We start from the raw sequence: 19190 nt of genomic DNA, 5'->3' as shown, positions 1-19190 counted from the left end.
CATATTAACAGGTTAAAGAAGAAAAATCACATAATCACATCAATCAATGCAGAAAAGTATTTGACAAAAGTCAATATCCATTCATGATAAAATTCTCAGAAAAAGAGTAAAAGAAGGTAACTTCCTCAACTTGATAAAGAGCATCTACAAAAAAAAGTACATCTAACATATTTAATAATGAAATAGTGAATACTAAGACTGGGAACAAGGCAAAAATGTCCATTCTTGTCATTCTGACTCAACACAGTATTAGAAGTTCTAGCCAGTGAAAGAAGGAAATAAAAGTTAAACAGATCAGAAATGAGGAAATAAGACTGTCCCTATTTGCAAATGACATGACTCTCTACATAGGAAATCTCACTGATTTTATTTAAAAAAAAAAAAAATCCTAGAACTAACAAGGAATTCAGGAAGGTCACAGGACATAAGATTAACATACAAAAATGAACTGTATTTCTATAAACTAGCTATGAACATGTAGATAACAAAATTAAAATTACAGTACCATTCACAATGCAATTTTTCAAAGTCAAAAAAGAGAAAAGACTTAGGGACTAATATAAGAAAACACGTACAGGACTTATAAGCTGAAAACTACACAGTGCTGATGAAAGAAATTTAAAGTTCTAAATAAATGGAGAGATACACTATGTCCATGGATTGGAAGACTCAAAATAATAAGTGTCAATTCCATCCAAAATGACCTATAGATTTAACACAAATCTTAGCAAGATTTTTCTCAATTTTCTTTTTTTTAAGATTTTATTTATTTATTTGAGAGAGAGAGAGAGTGAGCGAGAGAGATAGCACAAGCCAGGGGGTAGAGGCAGAGGGAGAAGCAGACTCCCTGCTGAGGAGGGAGCCCGATGTGGAGCTCAATCCCAGGACCTTGGGACCATGACCCAAGCTGAAGGCAGACGCTTAACCGACTGACACACCCAGGCACCCCTTAATTTTCTAAATTATCCTAAAATTTATATGGAAATACAAACGAATTAGAATAGCTAGAACAAGTTTGTTTTTTTTGTTTTTTTGTTTTTTGTTAAAGAATAAAGTCGGAGGGATCAGTCTACTCAATTTCAGGACTTAGTATATGCCTATATTAATCAAGACTGTAGTATTAGTGGAGGGATAAACACAGAGATCAATGAAAGAAAAAAGTTGGCAAATATGCCCAACTGATTTTTTTCTTTTTTTTCTTTTTTTTAAGATTTTATTTATTTATTTGACAGAGAGAGACAAGGCGAGAGAGGGAACACAAGCAGGGGGAGCGGGAGAGGGAGAAGCAGGCTCCCCGCTGAGCAGGGAGCCTGATGCGGGGCTCGATCCCAGGACCCTGGGATCACAACCTGAGCCGAAGGCAGATGCTTAACGACTGAGCCACCCAGGCGCCCCTGCCCAACTGATTTTTTAAAAGATTTATTTATTTGAGGGAAAGAGCTTAAGTGGGGGAGGGGGTAGGGAAGAGGAAGAGAATCTCAAGCAGACTCTGTGCTGAGCAAAGAGCCCAATGGGCAGGGCTGCACAGGGCTTGATGTCACCACCCCGATATCACCACCTAAGCAGAAACCAAGAGTTGGGCGCTAAACCGGCTGAGCCACCCAGGAGCCCCTTAACAGAGTCTTTTGAGCAAACAATTTTAATTTGGGGGCACCTGGGCGGCTCAGCTGGTTAAGCATCTGACTTCAGCTCAGGTCATGATCTCAGGATCTTAGGATCCAGCCCTGCATGGGGCCCCACACTCAGCGCAGAGTCTGCTTGGGATTCTCTCTCCCTCTCCCTCTCCCTCTGTCCCTCCCCTTGCTCAAGCACACGCTCTCTCTCTCTCAAATAAAACAAATATATAAAATCTTTAAAAAAAGAGACTCTGTTAAAAGGATGAAAAAAACTATAAACTGGGAGAAAATATTTGCAAACCATGTATATGTCAAACCACTAGTATCTAAAATAAAGCACTGTCTCAAAACACAACAATAAAAAAAAATCCAATTAGAAAATGGGCAAAACCATAAACAGACATTTCACCAAAGAGGATACACAGATAGCAAATAAGCATCGAAAAGATGTCCAACATCTTCAGCTATTAGAGAAATACAAATTAAAATGAGATATCACTACACAACTATCAGGATGGCTAAAATTAAAAATAGTGACAGCAGCAAATGTTGTTGAGGATGCAGAGAAACTGGACCACTCATACATTGCTGGCAGGAATATAAGATGGCATAGCTACTCTAAGAAACAGTTTGGCAGTTTCTTTAAAAACTAAACATGCAACTACCATATGACTCAACAAATTGTACTCAGGCATTTATCCCAGAGACACGAAAACTTATTTTCTTAGAAAAACTTCTGGGGGTGCCTGGGTGGCTCAGTTGGTTAAGCGACTGCCTTCGGCTCAGGTCATGATCCTGGAGTCCCGGGATCGAGTCCCGCATCGGGCTCCCGGCTCGGCAGGGAGTCTGCTTCTCCCTCTGACCCTCCACCCGTCTCATGTGCTCTCTCTCTCTCTCTCAAATAAATAAACAAAATCTTAAAAAAAAAAAAAAAAGAAAGAAAAACTTCTGAACATGAATGTTTATACCATCTTTATTCCTAATAGTAAAAAACTGGAAACAACCCAGGTGTCCTTCAATGGATGAAAAGTTAAACACACCATGGACTATTAAAGAGGAATGAACAATTCATACACGCAACAATCTAACAAATCTCCAGAAAATTATGTTGAGTTAAAAAAGCCAAACCAAGGGGCGCCTGAGTGGCTCAGTCGTTAAGTGTCTGCCTTCGGCTCAGGTCATGATCTCAGGGTCTTGGGATCCAGCCCCACATCGGGCTCCCTGCTCCGCGGGAAGCCTGCTTATCTCTCTCCCACTCCCCCTGCTTGTGTTTCCTCTCTCACGGTGTCTCTCTCTGTCAAATAAATAAATAAAATCTTAAAAAAAAAAAAAAAAAAGCCAAACCAAAAAACCTTACTTGGTAAGTTTATTGTAGTGTAATTCTATTTATATAACATTCTTGAAATTATAAAATTAGAGAAATGGCATACAGACTGGTCGTAGCTGGGGTAGTTAAGAACTGGAGTGAGAGAAGGGAAGTGGATGTGGCCATGGCATGATGGAAATGTTCTGTATCTTTACTGTATCAATATCAATATTTTGGTTGTAATATTATGCCACAGTTTTACCAGATGTTACCTTTGTGGGAAAACTGGGTAAAGGGTACATGTGATCTCTCTGTATTATTATGATTTTTTCCTTTGTATTATTTTTTACAACTGCCCATAGATCTATAATTATCTCAAAATAAAAAGTTTAATTTAAAAAATACACAAAATTGGAATAAAGTTTGCACTGTTAAAAGCTCAAAAAATACACAAAATTAAATGACAAATTCAAACCATGAAACAGACTTGCCATATAATGATAAGTAATTAACAACCTTAATATGTCCAAACCTTTTGTAAGTCAAAAAACAAATGCGCAAAGAACACAAACAGGCACTTCACAAAGGAAAAATACAAACAACGAATATTCATCAAAATAATTAACCTCACCACCACTTAAAAGCATGAAAATTTAAAATAATGCAACAATCAGACTGGCAGAGATTGTAAATTAGATGCTGCAGAGTTTGCTGGTAAGTGGTTGCTCTTCTATTACTGACTGGAATAGAAAGTGACAGGCCTTTATAGGCAGATCATTTGGTAATAGGTATTAAAAATTTTTTTTTTAGGGATGCCTGGGTGGCTCAGTCGTTAAACATCTGCCTTCAGCTCCGGTCATGATCCCAGGGTCCTGGGATCGAGTCCCACATCGGGCCCCCTGCTCGGCGGGGAGCCTGCTTCTCCCTCTCCCTCTGCTGTTACCCCTGCTTGGCTCTCTCTCTCTCTCTCTCTGACAAATAAATAACTAAAATCTTTAAAACACACATACACTTTTTTCTTTAAAATATACACCTTTAGGGGCACCTGGGTGGCACAGGTAGTTAAGCGTCCAATTCTTGGTTTTGGCTCAGGTCGTGATCTCGGAGTCATGAGATTGAGCTCCATGTCAGGCTCCATGCTCAACATGGAGTCTGCCTGGAATTCTCTCTCCCTCTCCCTCTGTCCCTCCCACTCGTTCTCTCTCCCTAAAATAACTAAATAAATCTTTTTTTAAGAAGTATACACCTTTAAACGTAATAATTTCAAGTCTGGATATTTACTCTAAGAAAATAATCAGGTACACATACAAAAACTTATCTACAAAGATCGTCACTATCATACATAATTTGTCATGCTCCCAGATAAGGGATTATTGGGTAAATGACAGCCATGTAATGAAATAATAGGCAGAACATGAAGCTTGAGAAAAATAACCACACAAAAAATTAGGATACATAAAATGAAAAAAGTGGGTTATAAAACTAATGCAGGGACGCCTGGGTGGCTCAGTCGGTTAAGCGGCTGCCTTCGGCCCGGGTCATGATCCCAGGGTCCTTGCTCAGCAGGGAGCCTGCTTCTCCCTCTCTCTCCCTCTGCTTGTGCTCTCTCTGTCAAATAAATAAAATCTTTAAAAAAAATAAAAAATAAAATAAAATAAAACTAATGCATTATATGACCCTAATTTGATTTCAAAAGTTAATATTTCTTAATATACGTGTTTACCAAAAAAAATTAGAATTCAAAAAGAATGCATAACAGTGGTTACCTCAGTGGGATGGTATCATGGGTGAGAAATACATTTTTTTCTGTGCTTCTTTGCATTATCAAAATTTTCTAGCAAGAGTGGTGTGTTAAATCACTTTAGTCATTAGAAGAAAAAAGCAGTAATTTTTTTGTTGTTTTAAAAGGAGCCCTGGGGTGCCTGGGTGGCTCAGTCGGTTAAGTGGCTACCTTTGGCTCAGGTCATGATCCCAGGGTCCCGGAATTGAGCCCCGCATCAGGCTCCTTGCTCAGCGGAGAGCCTGCTTCTCCCTCTCCCTCTGCCTGCCTGCCTGCCACTCCCCCTGCTTGTGCTCTCTCTCTCTCTCTCTCTCTGTGTCAAATAAATAAATAAAATCTTAAAAAAAAAAAAAAAAGGAGCCCTGTATGGTAAGGCAGGCAGCCAGTTCACGCCCTTGGCCTGTGAAAGAGCCAGGGACTCCAAGGGCACTGAGCCTTTGGGCAACTGGTACAGACATAAGATACAATGGGCCGAAGCAGCCTCCCTTCCACCTCTGAAGAGACATGACTCACCTTCCAGAGTTCCTGAAGTAGCTGTTAATAAGAGTGGATAAGTCTGGAATGACACGTCACAGGTGTGACATTTTGGTTGGTTTGTTATACTGTCCTGGTTCTCGATTCTACTACGACTGCTTCCATGTTCCTGAAAACCTTGAAACTGTTTTGCACACCTGACCTGAAGCCTTTATAAAGGGTGAAAGGACATAAACATCCACACAAAATTGCATACTGAATGGAAAAGGCTAGCCACCTCCCCCCAGATCACATCCCCCCCAGCCCAGATCCCATCCTTACCTGTAACAAGCACTTGATCCGTTCTCCAGGGGTCATAATTCCTGTGGTGAATACACCAGATAACATCCCAGCTGCAAATATTTGGGGGTAACTGTATTGAAAACAAAAACCAAAGGCAAGCACCTGTGACTAACCACCCAGGACAGAGGTGATCCCAGCAAAGAGGATGACTTTTTAAGAAAAAATAAGCACTGAGGGTTGGGGGATGCCCTAAATGGGTGATGGGCATTAAGGAGGGCACTTGTTGGAATGAGCACTGGGTATTATATGTAAGTAATGAATTACTAAATTCTATTGCTTTAAACCAATACTATACTCTATGTTAACTAACTTGAATTTAAATTAAAAAGAAAAGAAAAAAAGAAGCACTTGGACTAGGCAGAAGCCCAGCAGAAATAAGTCATATTTTGCACAAAAGCCAAGTTCTAGGTATATTCTCAGTGCCAAGAGCAATATGAGCTTGGTCAAGAAGGCTACCTGCACACTCAGATGGCCTCACCCACGGGAGCAGCTTTATAGTGAGACACAGTTCCCTCCCCTGGGCCTGCCATGCACGATGACTATGGACAAGTTTTTAGGCTTCACTGAGCCTTGCTTCCCCATTTGTAAAATTCAGGGTTGTGGAAAAAAGCCTCTAACTCAAGATCTGGGTCTCAGTTGACCCCGGTTCCCCTCCAATCTCACTTCCTCTGGACCACCAAGGTCCTGAGAACATTTTAAGCCAAGACACAAGCAGGACAGCATCACGGCTGGTGGAGACAGCTGTGGCCACCTCCACGGGCTGAGGGGCAGCCAGGACAGTTGCAAGGACTAAGATGCTGAGAAAGGCCCAGACAGAGATGGTACCCAGACAGGCATGATGGGTTCTGTGGCCCTCTTGTGCAGGGAATGGTCCCCCAGTGGCCAGAGATACAGACCCGCACCCTGGCCCTCAAAGAATGAACCACACCGAGTATTCGGAGGAGTCTGAGGCTCCAGGCATCTATACCGCCCCGCTCTCTGTGGTACCCCTAGCATCTCCTTTTCTTTCTGGGATTGGTAATACAAGGGTGGCCAGCAGGCAATGGAGCACAAAGCCATAATTAGTATTTCAACAGAGCCCCCACAATTTAAAAAATGTTGCTAAAAATCTTCAGTTACTCTCCAGAGCCTCAGGCCCCTCCTGATCCCAAGCCTCTGCGAGCTGAGCCTTCAGGCAGGCCCCACCCAACAAGGAGCCCAAGATCTGGAGAGTAGATGTCAAACAGGGGTATGGAGACATCTACTGCAGGTTCTTCTCTCCAGGCAGGGCATCAGGTTGAACAGCCCTGTTTTTTCCATATTCTCATCCGAGGCAGGGCCCACACATATACCTCAGGCAGGTAAGTCTACCACACAGGTTGACTGTCTAACAGTCAAGAGAGTTGCTTTCATGCATGGCCTCATTCACAGGCTCAGTTCACACTACTATCCCCAAGAGGAGCCCTCTCTGCAACTGAACTTCCCCTCATGAGACCAACTGTTCTTTGCAGGATGCGCATACCAGGTTAGGCACACCCCCACCTCCTGGGAGTAAGGACTTTCCTCTGAATGGGGTCTCTGTGTGTGCACGGGGTACTCTGTAGACACTCTATGACTGCCTGGCCCGTTCTGCCACCTCCCACCCCACCCCAGGTTGGCATCTGTGAGTCTGGACCTCTTGGGCATCCACTCCACGGTCCTGGTAGCACTCATTTCCACACTATCCCTAAATACCACTGCAGGGAGGGGAACATGGCAGGGCTGATGTTCAGAATTTAGAACATGGCAAGATTATAGGAGTGGGGTCCCGAGTATCTTGACCTTTGCTCAAGCAGGAAGGCTGTTTCTTTGTACACTGATGTGATTGTACAGGGAATACAAGCCACAGGCCAAAGTACTAACAATGACCCCACTGGAGGTTTTAGTGCATGGTCCTGGTATAGGTAGGAACTGGCACATGAGCTAGAAGACCAGGTGCTCAGAGAGGACATGTGTCCATGAGATATTTGGACTACCAACAGTCAAACACAACTTCAAAAGGACCCCATACATGTCCACATTTGTGGCCACCTGTGGCTATTTATAGAAGCTGGGCACATTCAAGGGTCACAAGGACTCCAGAAATAGTTTCATATTACAAGCATCTGTATCTATGTCCTAGACCCTTACTCAGCATGCTGTGGCCTGAAGTAGTGACAGAAAACAACCACATAGCACCCTGGGCTTCCTCCTTTGAGCTCCTGGATCTCCAGCCTGGCTAAGCCTCTGGGGGTTCAGTGCTGCCTGTAACTCCTCCCAGGAGTTGTCACCTTGCAAGTCTCAGACTGAGCCACCTTGCTATCCCACATTTCCATTCAGAATTCCCCTGCATCCCAAGAAGCTGGTCTGATGAAAAGTACAGCACAGGGAATATAATATAGTCAATAATACTATAACAACTTTGTATGGTAGCAGATGGTGACTACACTTACCATCGGGAGCACTTCATCATGTGTATAATTGTTGAATTACTATGTTAGACACCTGAAACTAATATTATACATCAACTATATTTCAATTAAAAGTTAAAAAAGGCCTGGGTGGCTCAGCTGGTTAAGTGTCTGCCTTTGGCTCAGGTCATGATCCCAAAGAGCCGACCTGCTCAGCAAGGAGTCTGCTTCTCACTCTGACCCTACCCCCCTCTCATGCTGTCTCTCTCTCACTCTCTCCCTCAAACAAATAAACAAAATCTTTTTAAAAAAAGTTAAAAAATGTTTAATTTTTTAAAAATTGACCTGTTTTTATTAACTACTTTGTAAATTCTGAGCTGTAATCCTGACTCATGTGCCTCTTCATACCCAAATCCAACTTCTTAAAGTTTATGAAAAGAAAATACACTAATTTATTGCACTTAACAGAGAAACCAGTATCTGAAATAATTATAATCATATGATAAAAATGATGTAAAACAAAAGTTGAGACCTTCCCTTTTCCCAACCAGGTGATGGAAAACAAGGTTGCCTCTGTCTTTACTGCAGCACCAGGAACTGTTCATGGTACTTTATACACATTGTAGCATTCAGACCTCCCAATGCTATGGGGTTGGTATTACTAATACCCCTAGTAAGAAACTACTTCACAGAAGAAATTATGACAGTCTGATAGGGAGGAGGGGGGAGGGCTTTGGGTTGTTTTCTTTTTCCCTTTGGTTCACAGGGCAAAAGAAACTCAAGTCCCTCCCTCATGTGGAGCAACCAGGAGTCAGTGTTAGGGGCCCAGGAGGACAGCCACCCCCTATCTGCTGAGATTTTTTCCTTTAACCCATGTCACATCATCAGGCAGAACAGCTTCAAGTGCTCCAGGCTTGTAAGTACTTACCTAAGCACATCCTCTGGGCATTTCTGTTGTAGTTTCTTCCCCAAACCAAACCCAAAGAAGCACACAGCAAACATAGGGGTGACCCCAATGATGGGGGCAGCCATGCCCCGATATAGCCCCGTGATGCCCTGCAAGGAATCATAGAAGCAGAAGCTGTTTATAGACACAACTACACTTCATACCGCTGAAACGGGGAAGTAGTGTGTCCTCTAACCTGTGGCTTCCTTCACCTCTTCTCCAAGCAAAGAGAGCTTTAAATAGGAAGAAAACCCCAGAAATAGTTGTCCTCTTATACACCACGGAAGAAATTGGAAACAGCTTTCATTCTGGAAGACAATCTGGCAATATGCAGCATACTCTTTCATCAGGAAATTCTGTCGAGAAATTTATTCTAAGAAAATACTCAGAGATGTAAAAAGAGAATGACATCAGGCAATCATAAGCTCCCAAAATTTTGGAATAAACCAAAAAACTCCCAAATAGGACACTAACAAGACAAACGATGGGAATTCCATAAATGGACTATCAGAGCTATTAAATCGCATTGTAACATGAGAAGAGACTACTAGGTCTACTTAGAGACCACTAAAAAAGCAGGCTAAAAAACAAGATGTACGATGTGATCTGACTTCCTTGGAGTGAGACGACAGGTAACTAAGAAGTTTTTGTATTTTCCAAGTATTAAGACGTGGGGGTTTTATTGTTAGAAACAATATTAAGACCGCACATCAATTTTCACTCATACAGTTTGGTGATAAAATCAACTTTGTAGTAGCCAATAAATAGATAGATATCCCAACCATACAAGGTTAGCAAACCAGGGAAGAGGAAGATTTGGGACCCAGGAGACTAAGGGTTCAGCACAAGAGAGGTGAATGGGGTTTCCAAGATGGCATTGAGTACTGTCAGTCTAGAAAGAAGCCAGTCCACGTGGGAGTATGAGGATGGAGGACTCCAGAAGGGATGTTTCCGAGAAAAACAAAGCAGAACAACTCACAGTGGAACAACAGATTTAACTGTTTTGGCAGTGTGGAAAACCAAACAGAAAGGTACGCCACAGAGCTTTTCAGATATAGGGTAACAGAGACAGCAATTCAAAGAAACATAAGCAAAAGAAACTGACACAATCACTAACCCAACCTCAAGTAAAACAGTCAAACAAGAAATAAAATGTACCTCAGAGTACATTAGTTACTTAACAGGAAAAAACATATATGAAGTCGTAATCATGAAAACAGTGAATTGGATTAAACCACAAAATACGATAAAATTATATGGGCAGGGCAGAAAGAAGGGATAAAGGAATGTAAGACTTAAAATCATCTACCACAAACCGGTAGCTAAAACATGTAAGGATGTATAAAATATAGTAGTAAATATATATTATTTAGGTAGAAACAGCACAAACTGGAAGAGCTGGAAACAGCTGCCTGTGGAGAAGGGGGAATAAATCACTTTGCTACTTTGTTACAAGCCTTTTAATAACAAACCCAAGGGCTTGTATCACTTCAATACAACATAAGGAATAATTTTTTAAAGATTTTATTTATTTATTTGAGAGAGAGAGATAGTGAGAGAGCGAACAAGCGGGGCAACGAACTAAGCCACCCAGGCGCCCCAATAAGGAATAATTTTAAAAACAAAACTAAAAGGGCATCTGGGTGGCTCAGTCAATTGGGCATCCGGCTCTAGGTTTTGCTTGGGTCATGGTCTCAGGGTCGTGAGATCCACACTCAGCTCAGAGTTTGCTTGGGATTCCCTCTCCCTTTCCCTCTGCCCCTCCCCCAGCTTGTGCACTTGTGCACGCTCACACACACTCATGCTCACTCACTCTCTCTCAATAAATGGATAAAATCTTAAAAAATATATTAAAACTGTTCCTTGGGGCACCTGGGTGGCTCAGTTGGTTAAGTGTCTGCCTTCGGCTCAGGTCATGATTCCAGGGTCCTGGGACTGAGCCCCACATTGGGCTCCCTGCTCAGTGGGGAGTCTGCCTTTCCCTCTCCCCCTCCCCTTGCTCCTGTTTGTGCTCTTGCTTTCTCTCAAATAAATAAATAAAATCTGGAAAAAAAAAAAAAAAAAAAAAAAAGCTGTTCCTTAAGAGAGAGCTGCAGGTCGGGTGCCTGGGTGTCTCAGTCCATTGACTTCAGCTCAGGTCCTAATCCCAGGGTCTTGAAATTGAGCTCTGCATTGGGCTCACGCTCAGCGCAAAGTCAGCTTGTCCCTTTCCCTCTGCTCACCCCCCACCCTGGCTCGTGCTCACACACGCTCTCTTCAAATAAATAAAATCTTTTAAAAAGAGAGAGAGAGCTTCAGGAGAAACAGGGTGGTGCTACACACTGGGAGGGTCCACAGACACAGGCTGAAGGATCTGTCTCTCTGCAGACTCTGGGCATTCACAACCAGCCTTCTGAAGGGGCCAGTTGTACCAGTCAGCACTCCTGGATCCTGCAAAGGTCTAACATTGCCACAGGCTGTAAGCAGACTCTCTGAGGACAAAGTGCAAAGGCAGTAAACTGGAAAGAATGAAGGGGAAGAAGAAGGTTCTGAGGAGGATCTACAAAAGCAGCATGTGACAAAATCCTTCCAAAGCCCACAGCTCCCCACCTGGGCTGAGAAGGATGCCCAAGTCCTAAGGGGCTAAGCCCATGCCTCCTGACAACTCCACTAGCCTTCCTTCCACTATGCTGGCCCACCCACCCACTTCCATGCAGCACCAAGACCTCCGGGAGCTTTAGAAAGCAGAGAGCTCAGTCTGCACAGCAAAGCTGGGACACGCACACATATGGACTAAGGAAGCCTATTCAACTCTGCAGGGAATTGGGTTTATACAAGCCATTCTCACCAAGCCCCCAGGACCCAGCACACTGCCAAGCCGCTAACCATGTACTCAGTGTCTGTTGACAAGACGCATATAATCCTGCCTCTCTTCCTCTAGGGCAGAGGACTCTGAGCAGACCCAAAGCCTAAAGCCTCAGTCAGACACTGGTCAGGTTCTGCTCTGGGCAGCACAGAAGAAAAGGCAGCACCACCTCAGGCATGGGTCCTACAGGAACCCTGGGAACAACTTCTCCCCCAAGGATGAGTCCATCACTTAACCAGCATCCCCTCTTTATCTGGGTGACATCTACTTCTCAGTTTCTCTACATTTAATAAGGACTGTATGTTTAATAGAGTATTTTTATGAGAGTTATATTTTAGGAAGCAAAGGAAAAGTTCTCAACAAGGTCTTTTAACATATGTACTAATGAAGTGAGTAATAAATATCACTAGTAAAAAAACTTTTTTAAAATCCTATGTTTTCGGGCGCCTGGGTGGCTCAGTTGGTTAAGCGACTGCCTTCAGCTCAGGTCATGATCCTGGAGTCCTGGGATCGAGTCCCACATCGGGCTCCCTGCTCAGCGGGGAGTCTGCTTCTCCCTCTGACTCTCCCCCTCTCATGCTCTCTCTCAAATAAATAAATAAATCTTAAAAATAAAATAAAATAAATAAAATCCTATGTTTTTAGGGGCGCCTGGGCGGCTCAGTCAGTTAAATGTCTGCCTTTTAAAGATTTTTTTTTTTTTTTTTTTTTTTTTATTTATTTATTTGACAGAGAAAGACACAGCGAGAGAGGGAACACAAATGGGGAGTGGGAGAGGGAGAAGCAGACTCCCCGCCGAGCAGGGAGCCCGATGCGGGGCTCGATCCCGGGACTCCAGGATCATGACCTGAGCCGAAGGCAGTCGCCCAACCAACTGAGCCACCCAGGCGCCCCAAATGTCTGCCTTTGGCTCATCATGATCCCAGGGTCCTGGGATCGAGCCAGGATCCCTGCTCAGCAGGGAGTCTGCTTATCTCTCTCCCTCTGCTCCTCCCCTCCCCCCTCCCCTGCTCAGGTGCTTTCCCTCTCTCTCTTTCAAATAAATAAATAAAACCTTTAAAAATAAATAAATAAATAGGGGCACCTTGGTGGCTCACTCAGTTAAGCATCTGCCTTCTGTTCAGATCATAATCCCAGGATCCTGGGATTGAGCCCCACATCGGGCTCCCTGCTCAGCAGGGAGCCTGCTTCTCCCTCTCCCTCTGCTGCTCCCCCAGCTTGGGCTCTCTCACGTGTACTCTCTCTCAAATAAATAAATAAAATCTTTAAAAATATATATATAAATAAATAAAATCTCATGTTTTCACTCTAAGAAATACCTGAAAAGTTATTATATAATTCAATAACCCCAAACAAATTTAGTGTCTTTGTCTAGGAGTTTGAAGACTCACTGGCTTCTCTCACTGTTCCTCAGACTGGCTGACTTTTCCTCTAGACTTTACATGAACTTCTTTTTTTTTTTTTTTTAAAGATTTTATTTATTTATTTGACAGAGAGATAGAGAGAACAAGTAGGCAGAGAGGCAGGCAGAGCCACCCAGGCGCCACTATATGAACTTCTTTATGACTACATTTTTTTCCTTTTCTTTTCTCTTTTCTTTCTTTCTCTTTTTTTTTAAGTATGCCCAGCGTAGGGCTTGAATTCATGACTGTGAGTTCAAGAATCACATGCTCCACCAAGTGAGCCAGCCAGGCACCCAGAGACTTTACGTGAACTTGTGACACTGACCTCTATTGAACCGACTGATCCAGATTTGTATTTTCTTCCATTTCACATCTCTAATCATTCCCCACCAATTCCCTCTGGGCTAATTCTGCCTTCCAAATGAGAGAACGATTTTATTAGCTTCAGTCTTCCATATAAAACAGTGGCTGGAACTATCAAAGACTCCAGCGCCACAACAGGAAGGCACAGGACGGCACAATGAGACAGCAGCAGCTATGCGCTAGCCCTCCAGCAGAAAGTCACTCTCTCCCCCCAGGGGGATAACAAACCAGCTCTGTGAATGTAGTCCTCTGAGTAGGAGGAGTGCCCAGCACTTGGATACCATACCTCTCTAACAAGAGTCTTCCGGAAGCAGTCGAAGGTCCCAGAATACATGGGAGGCTGTCCAGGCAAACTCGGGGGCTGTGTCTGCAGTCGGACCTGAAAACAGAAGTGAAAATACAGTCAACTCCCAGAAAGAAAACTTCCTTCCAAACTCTGAACAGAGAAAGCTGTGCCTGTGTACGTGTCTTCGGCATTCACTTAGCCTGCTAGATTCAGACTTCTCTTTCTTCCAGTTTATCCAAAGTCTGCACTCACAGGTCATGAGTAGCATGCTTTTCTTCCCCCTCATCCAGTTACTTCCATTTATTTCTTACCTAATGGATCCCACAGGGACCCAATGGGATAGGTATTCCCAGCTTACAGATGAGAAGACTGGGTTTAGTGCCAGTAATAAGGCCTGGCTGATGCAAAGCTCCAGCTCCTGCCACCCCTGACCCTTCCATCTGTGGTGGCATGCTTGTGGTTAGGTAAGGCACTCCACAGAGGCATTCTGGAGTAAGGTGGATTTAATCCTACTTTTCTTGGTTCTCATCCTTCTCGGCCTTTTGGTATATCCAATGCTTCAAACTATGTCTTCTTGAAACCTCCCTTCTTTATCTCCTTTTCTACTCCAGGCATTCTTCAAGGCTTAGCGCCCTACCCAACTGGTCCACAATCCCTTTCAGAAAACTCAGACTGCAGGGCTTCAGCTTCTATTCAGTGATGACTATCACTTGGTCATATCCAGACCTTCTTTCCCATCTTTAGGGCTACATTTCCAACTGCCTGGAGAAGATCTCCCTACTCAAATCACCTCTGGAATCTCACCCTCCTAAAGAATGTGCCCTTTCCTGGGTAGCTCAGTCGTTAAGCGTCTGCCTTCGGCTCAGGTCATGATCCCAGGGTCCTGGGATCGAGCCCTGCATGGGGCTCTCTGCTCAGCAGGAAGCCTGCTTCCCCCTCTCCCACTCCCCGTGCTTGTGTTCCCTCATTCACTGTGTGTCTGTCAAAAAAAAAAAAAAGAATGTGCCCTTTGTGCCAGAGCCACCTAGCCATCCTCTTTCTCAGAATTTGAAACCATAGCATCACCTCCGACTACTTCCTGTTGCTCTTGACATGGGCACCAAATCTGTTAAAGTGGTCCTTCGAGATTCTTCCAGAATCCTAATTTCTTCCTCTCTCTCTCTGAGTTCTCTCCCAGAGCAAGTTGTAAACCATTTTCAATTATGTCCTCTAATTCTTTGATGCTCTTTCCCCTTCAAAGGTCAGTCCTAATTCATTCCCCTTAAATGTGGACCAGACCCAGTGAACTCACTTCTATCAAGTAGAGTGTGGTGGTATTGATGTTATATGACTTCCAAGGCTAGGTGATAAAAAGGCCAGGTTCTGCCTGTCTCGATCGCAGGTTATCTGCTTTGGGGGAAGTCAGCCACCATGTCATGAGGACACGCAAGCAGCCTAGAGAGGCCATGTGTGGAGGAAAGAAGGCCTCCTGACACAGCCAGCAGGAACATGCCAGCAAGTGAATGAACCACATGGAAACCAATCCTTCAGATGACTGCAGTCCCAAACAACACCTATTATGGGGGGGAGGTGCGCTGTCTTTGGTCCAGTACCTTTTTTTTTTTTTTAAAGTAATCTCTACACCCAACGTGGTAGTCAAACTCATGACCCCAAAATCCAGAGTGACATGCTCTCTGATTCTTGATTTCGGCTCAGGTCATGATCTCAGGGTCCTGGGATCAAGCCCCGCATCAGGCTCCCCACTCAGTGGGGAGTCTGCTTCTCTCCCTCTATACCTCTGCCCCTCCCCCTGCTTGTGTTGGAGCACTCTCTCTCTCTCTCAAATAAATAAAATATTAAAAAAAAAAAAGTCACATGCTCTACCAACTAAGCCAGCCAGGCAGCCTGGTTCAGTACTTTTTTTAATGGCTTCATTAAGATATAATTTACATACCAAAAATTCACCCTTTTAAAGGGCACAATTCAATGGATTTTAGTATTTTGAATTGTGCAACCTTCCTTAAAATCAATTTAGAACATTTTCATCACCCCAAAAAGAAACACCACACCATTAGTAGTTACTCCCCATTCCTCTTTCCAATCAGCTCTTGGCAATCACTTATCTACTTTCTGTCTCTATAAATTTGCCTAATACTTACTGAATATTAAGTCCTTTGCCCATTTTTTAATTGGGCTATTTGTCTTTGTATTGAGTTATAATAGTTCTTTACACATTCTGGATCCCAGCCAATATCTGCAACCTCACAAGTGACCCTGAGCCAGACTATCTGCCTAAGCTGCCCCCAAAATCCTGCCTCACAAAGACTGTGAGAGTTAATGACTGCTGTTGTTTCATATCACTAAGTTTTGGGGTAAGTTGTTATACTGCAATAGATAACTGATATACCCAGTTACTTCTGCAGTCTATTTCCTGGCTGTTTTTCCTGCTCAGAGTTCTTCTGCTTCCAAGTCCTTCTCAGATTGTTATCATACTAACTTTTTCAAAACACCATTTTCAGCATGCTGTTCCTCTGTTTCTTTAGAATCTCTTATTCTCATATTTGTTAGGGCCTCACATGTCACAATAAGGAATCACTCTGTAGGCAATGGAGAGGACATGCAAATCTGAGTTTATAGAACAGAACAGTAGAAATGTCCAGAGGCTCCCACTGCTTTATATCTAAAATCCCTTATATTGGCTTTCAGATCCTCCATGGTCAGACACAAACTCCCTTGCTTGGTAGGGAGGGAGAAGTGGATCAAAACTGTTGATCCCTTTCTGTTATTTTGTGTAAATCTCATCCTTGTCCCATCATGACATTGGCCATCCAAGCCAGCAAGAACATTAAAGTACCCCATGGTTGGGGCGCCTGGGTGGCTCAGTCAGTTAAGCATCTGCCTTCAGCTCAGATCATGATCCCAGAGTCCTGGGATCGAGCCCCACATCGGGCTCCTTGCTCAGCGGGGGGCCTGCTTCTCCCTCTCCCACTCCCCCTGCTTGTGTTCCCTCTCTCACTGTGTCTCTCTCTGTCAAATAAATAAATAAAATCTTAAAAAAAAAAAAAAAAGTACCCCATGGTTGATGTTATTTTACAGCCTGACTCCCACTGCCAAGCCTGTATCTGCCTTCACTCTTGCCCTCCCCAGGCCCAGAATGTCTGGGTTTTTCTACTTCTCCAGTCAGAACTCAGCCAGCCCTTAGCCACCTGCCATACAACCTTTCCAAGCTCCAACTCCGTCTTAGGCTGTAACTAGTGACCTTGGACCTTTGAAGGTGCTCCTAGACCAGGCTTTGACTGGAGCCCATGTGGCTCTCTGAGGTCAAAAGGCCTGCAATCCACAATTTGTGGTTTTGTTTAAGCTTAAAAGAGGCTTTCTGGCTGATAAAAGTGCCGGGAACATTTTCAGTCATTTACACTTCAGTACAGAGATCACTGGGCCCTTCCTGAAAGTCACATCTGTGGGGAGGAAGGGCAAGAGGATATAGAAGTTAAGAGCAACATTTGTGTAAAGCAGCCAAGAAGGGTTTTGTTTTGTCTCAAGAGAGGTCCCAAATGCCTGGAACTAACAAGACGTCTGGCTACATGGCTCAAGAGTAGGATGAGAGACCAGACACTTCTCTCTTACTAGACAGTGCTGCCTAAAACGGCCACTTTCTGGGAAGCACTAACACACACAGCATTTACCATCAGCTGAATAAACATCTGATTTTATGTTTCACGGTGCCCTAACCAGCCTGGTTGTTTTAAACCTGACCTTCCTGTAGAATGACTCCGACTCTTCTCCCAGATGAACGGCAGCAAAGAGGTTGCTGCCCAAACCTGCAAGAGGAAATGTCCCCAGAGCAATCTCCTGGGGAAGAAACCCAACCAATATTCTAATAAATCCCCTACACAGACTTCCCACTCTGAAAGACTTATGTCTGCTCCCCACAGGCTCACCCTGGACATGATCTGTCAATTTCCTCCAAATGTGTGTCCAGGAGTAAGGTTAGAAAACTCGGATAAAGTTTCGAATGCTAAGTCGCAGGGCATGGACTTTGGTCTCCAGGCAGGCCTTGCTAAAAGTGCTAAAAGTGGGAAGAATTGAGGCAGAATGTGAGGAAAACCAGGGAACTGGTCCTGGTGAGTTTCCTCCTTCCCAGAGCCTGTTTGATTATGGCTTCCTCATGTGGGAGTTGTGAGGATAATCCTGGCCCTGGGCAAAATCAGTCACTTGCTTTCCTTGGAAGGGATTACATCTCTGAGGTTATCATCACCTCCCACCAGAGGCTGTCAGGTTAACTGGAGGTGACAGGCTGAAGATGGCCAACCCCCAGCGGGCAAAATGAGGAGATGGTGATGCGGGCCCAGAGAATGTCCAAAGACATCTCTAGAATAACTGCGCCTCTGCCTAGCTCTCTTTCTGAGGCGGGCTTTAACAGGTGACCTGTTTCAATCCTGCTGATAATGTTATAAGTTTGCTGATATCAGAGCTTTGAGGAGGCGCTTTTTCTTTCCTATCCCCAGAGAAGTGGCGCAGGGTCAGGAGACTGACTCTGCCGGACAGAGAACTTTAAATCAGAGCCCTTGATGGACGGTTAGATGCTGCTCTCTCTGCGCTTCCCCCCACTCCCCCCCACCCCCGATCCTCGAAAAGAGTGAAAGGGAGATTCCCTGGACTTCTCATGTAAACTCCCACGGGCCCCGCTTCTATCCCGGGCTGCGCCTCGTGGGAGAGGCTACTGTCTGCGCCCCTCTCGGGCCTCCTCCCCCAGCCGGCGCCCCAGCCACCTCGCACCTTGACGGTGTCCAGCGGGTGCCCCACAAATACCAGGCACATGCCGCCAAAGCCGCCGGCCAGCAGGTTCTTGAGCGGGCTGATGGGCTTCGCTTCGTCTGCCATGGCCCGTCCGTCCACCTCACCGGCACTGTGTCGGTCTGTTCCAAACCCGTCCTGCTCCACAGCCCCAGCCACAGTGCCTGCAGCGCCGACCTTTCACCCACTTTCGGGTGGGCGGGGCAAGAGCCGGAGACAGGTTGGGAGGAGGGCACAGGCTGCAGGGTCCGGCTTCCGCTGGGGAGGGCGGCTTCCGGTCGAGGCCCCGCCCCCGACCGGCGTGGTTCGGGGAAGCGGAGCTGGCCTGCACACCCTCTGGGCCGTGTTTGGGAGAGCGGGCGGTTAGATTTACTCCTCCAGGAAGTCTTCCCGGACTTGAATGTTTTCTAATCTGGGCTCCCATTCCTCCAGTCACTCCACTGAGGCCAACAGCGCTCTGCTGTGTTCCAGACGCCTTTCCAGGTGCTGGAGGCATAGCTGGTAGCTCAGCCCTCGGGTCCCTGTCCATGTGGAGCTTACAGAGCATAACAAAGATAAATAAGTGAAAACTGCATAGTGTATCAAATGGTGATAACTGCTTTGGAGAAAAACCTGGAAAGAGGGTTGGAGAGTATGGGAGAGAGC

The 19190-nt window shown here is 44.7% G+C and overlaps 1 protein-coding gene across 2 annotated transcripts in view; it reads right to left on the bottom strand.

Moving 5' to 3' along the window:
* Positions 1-18757, bottom strand: part of SLC25A20 (solute carrier family 25 member 20) — a 28448-nt gene extending 9691 nt beyond the window's left edge. The window contains exons 1-4 of one of the 2 annotated variants that reach the window (XM_054504769.2): positions 18528-18757; positions 13770-13862; positions 8855-8982; positions 5498-5588 (exon numbers count right to left, since the gene is read on the bottom strand). In XM_054504769.2, the coding sequence (XP_054360744.1) occupies positions 5498-5588; positions 8855-8982; positions 13770-13862; positions 18528-18632 (417 nt within the window). In that variant the 5' untranslated portion in view covers positions 18633-18757. The remainder of the gene's footprint in view (positions 1-5497; positions 5589-8854; positions 8983-13769; positions 13863-18527) is intronic. The other variant, XM_045862462.3, reaches the window with a different exon arrangement.
* Between the last annotated feature and the right edge of the window lie 433 nt (positions 18758-19190).

Source organism: Mirounga angustirostris, unplaced genomic scaffold (genome assembly GCF_029215605.1).
Source record: "Mirounga angustirostris isolate CCGP_5_RB_7025 unplaced genomic scaffold, mMirAng1.0.hap1 SCAF_1, whole genome shotgun sequence".
NCBI classification, from domain to species: domain Eukaryota; kingdom Metazoa; phylum Chordata; class Mammalia; order Carnivora; family Phocidae; genus Mirounga; species Mirounga angustirostris.
This window is presented reverse-complemented; position numbering and strand designations above follow the sequence as displayed.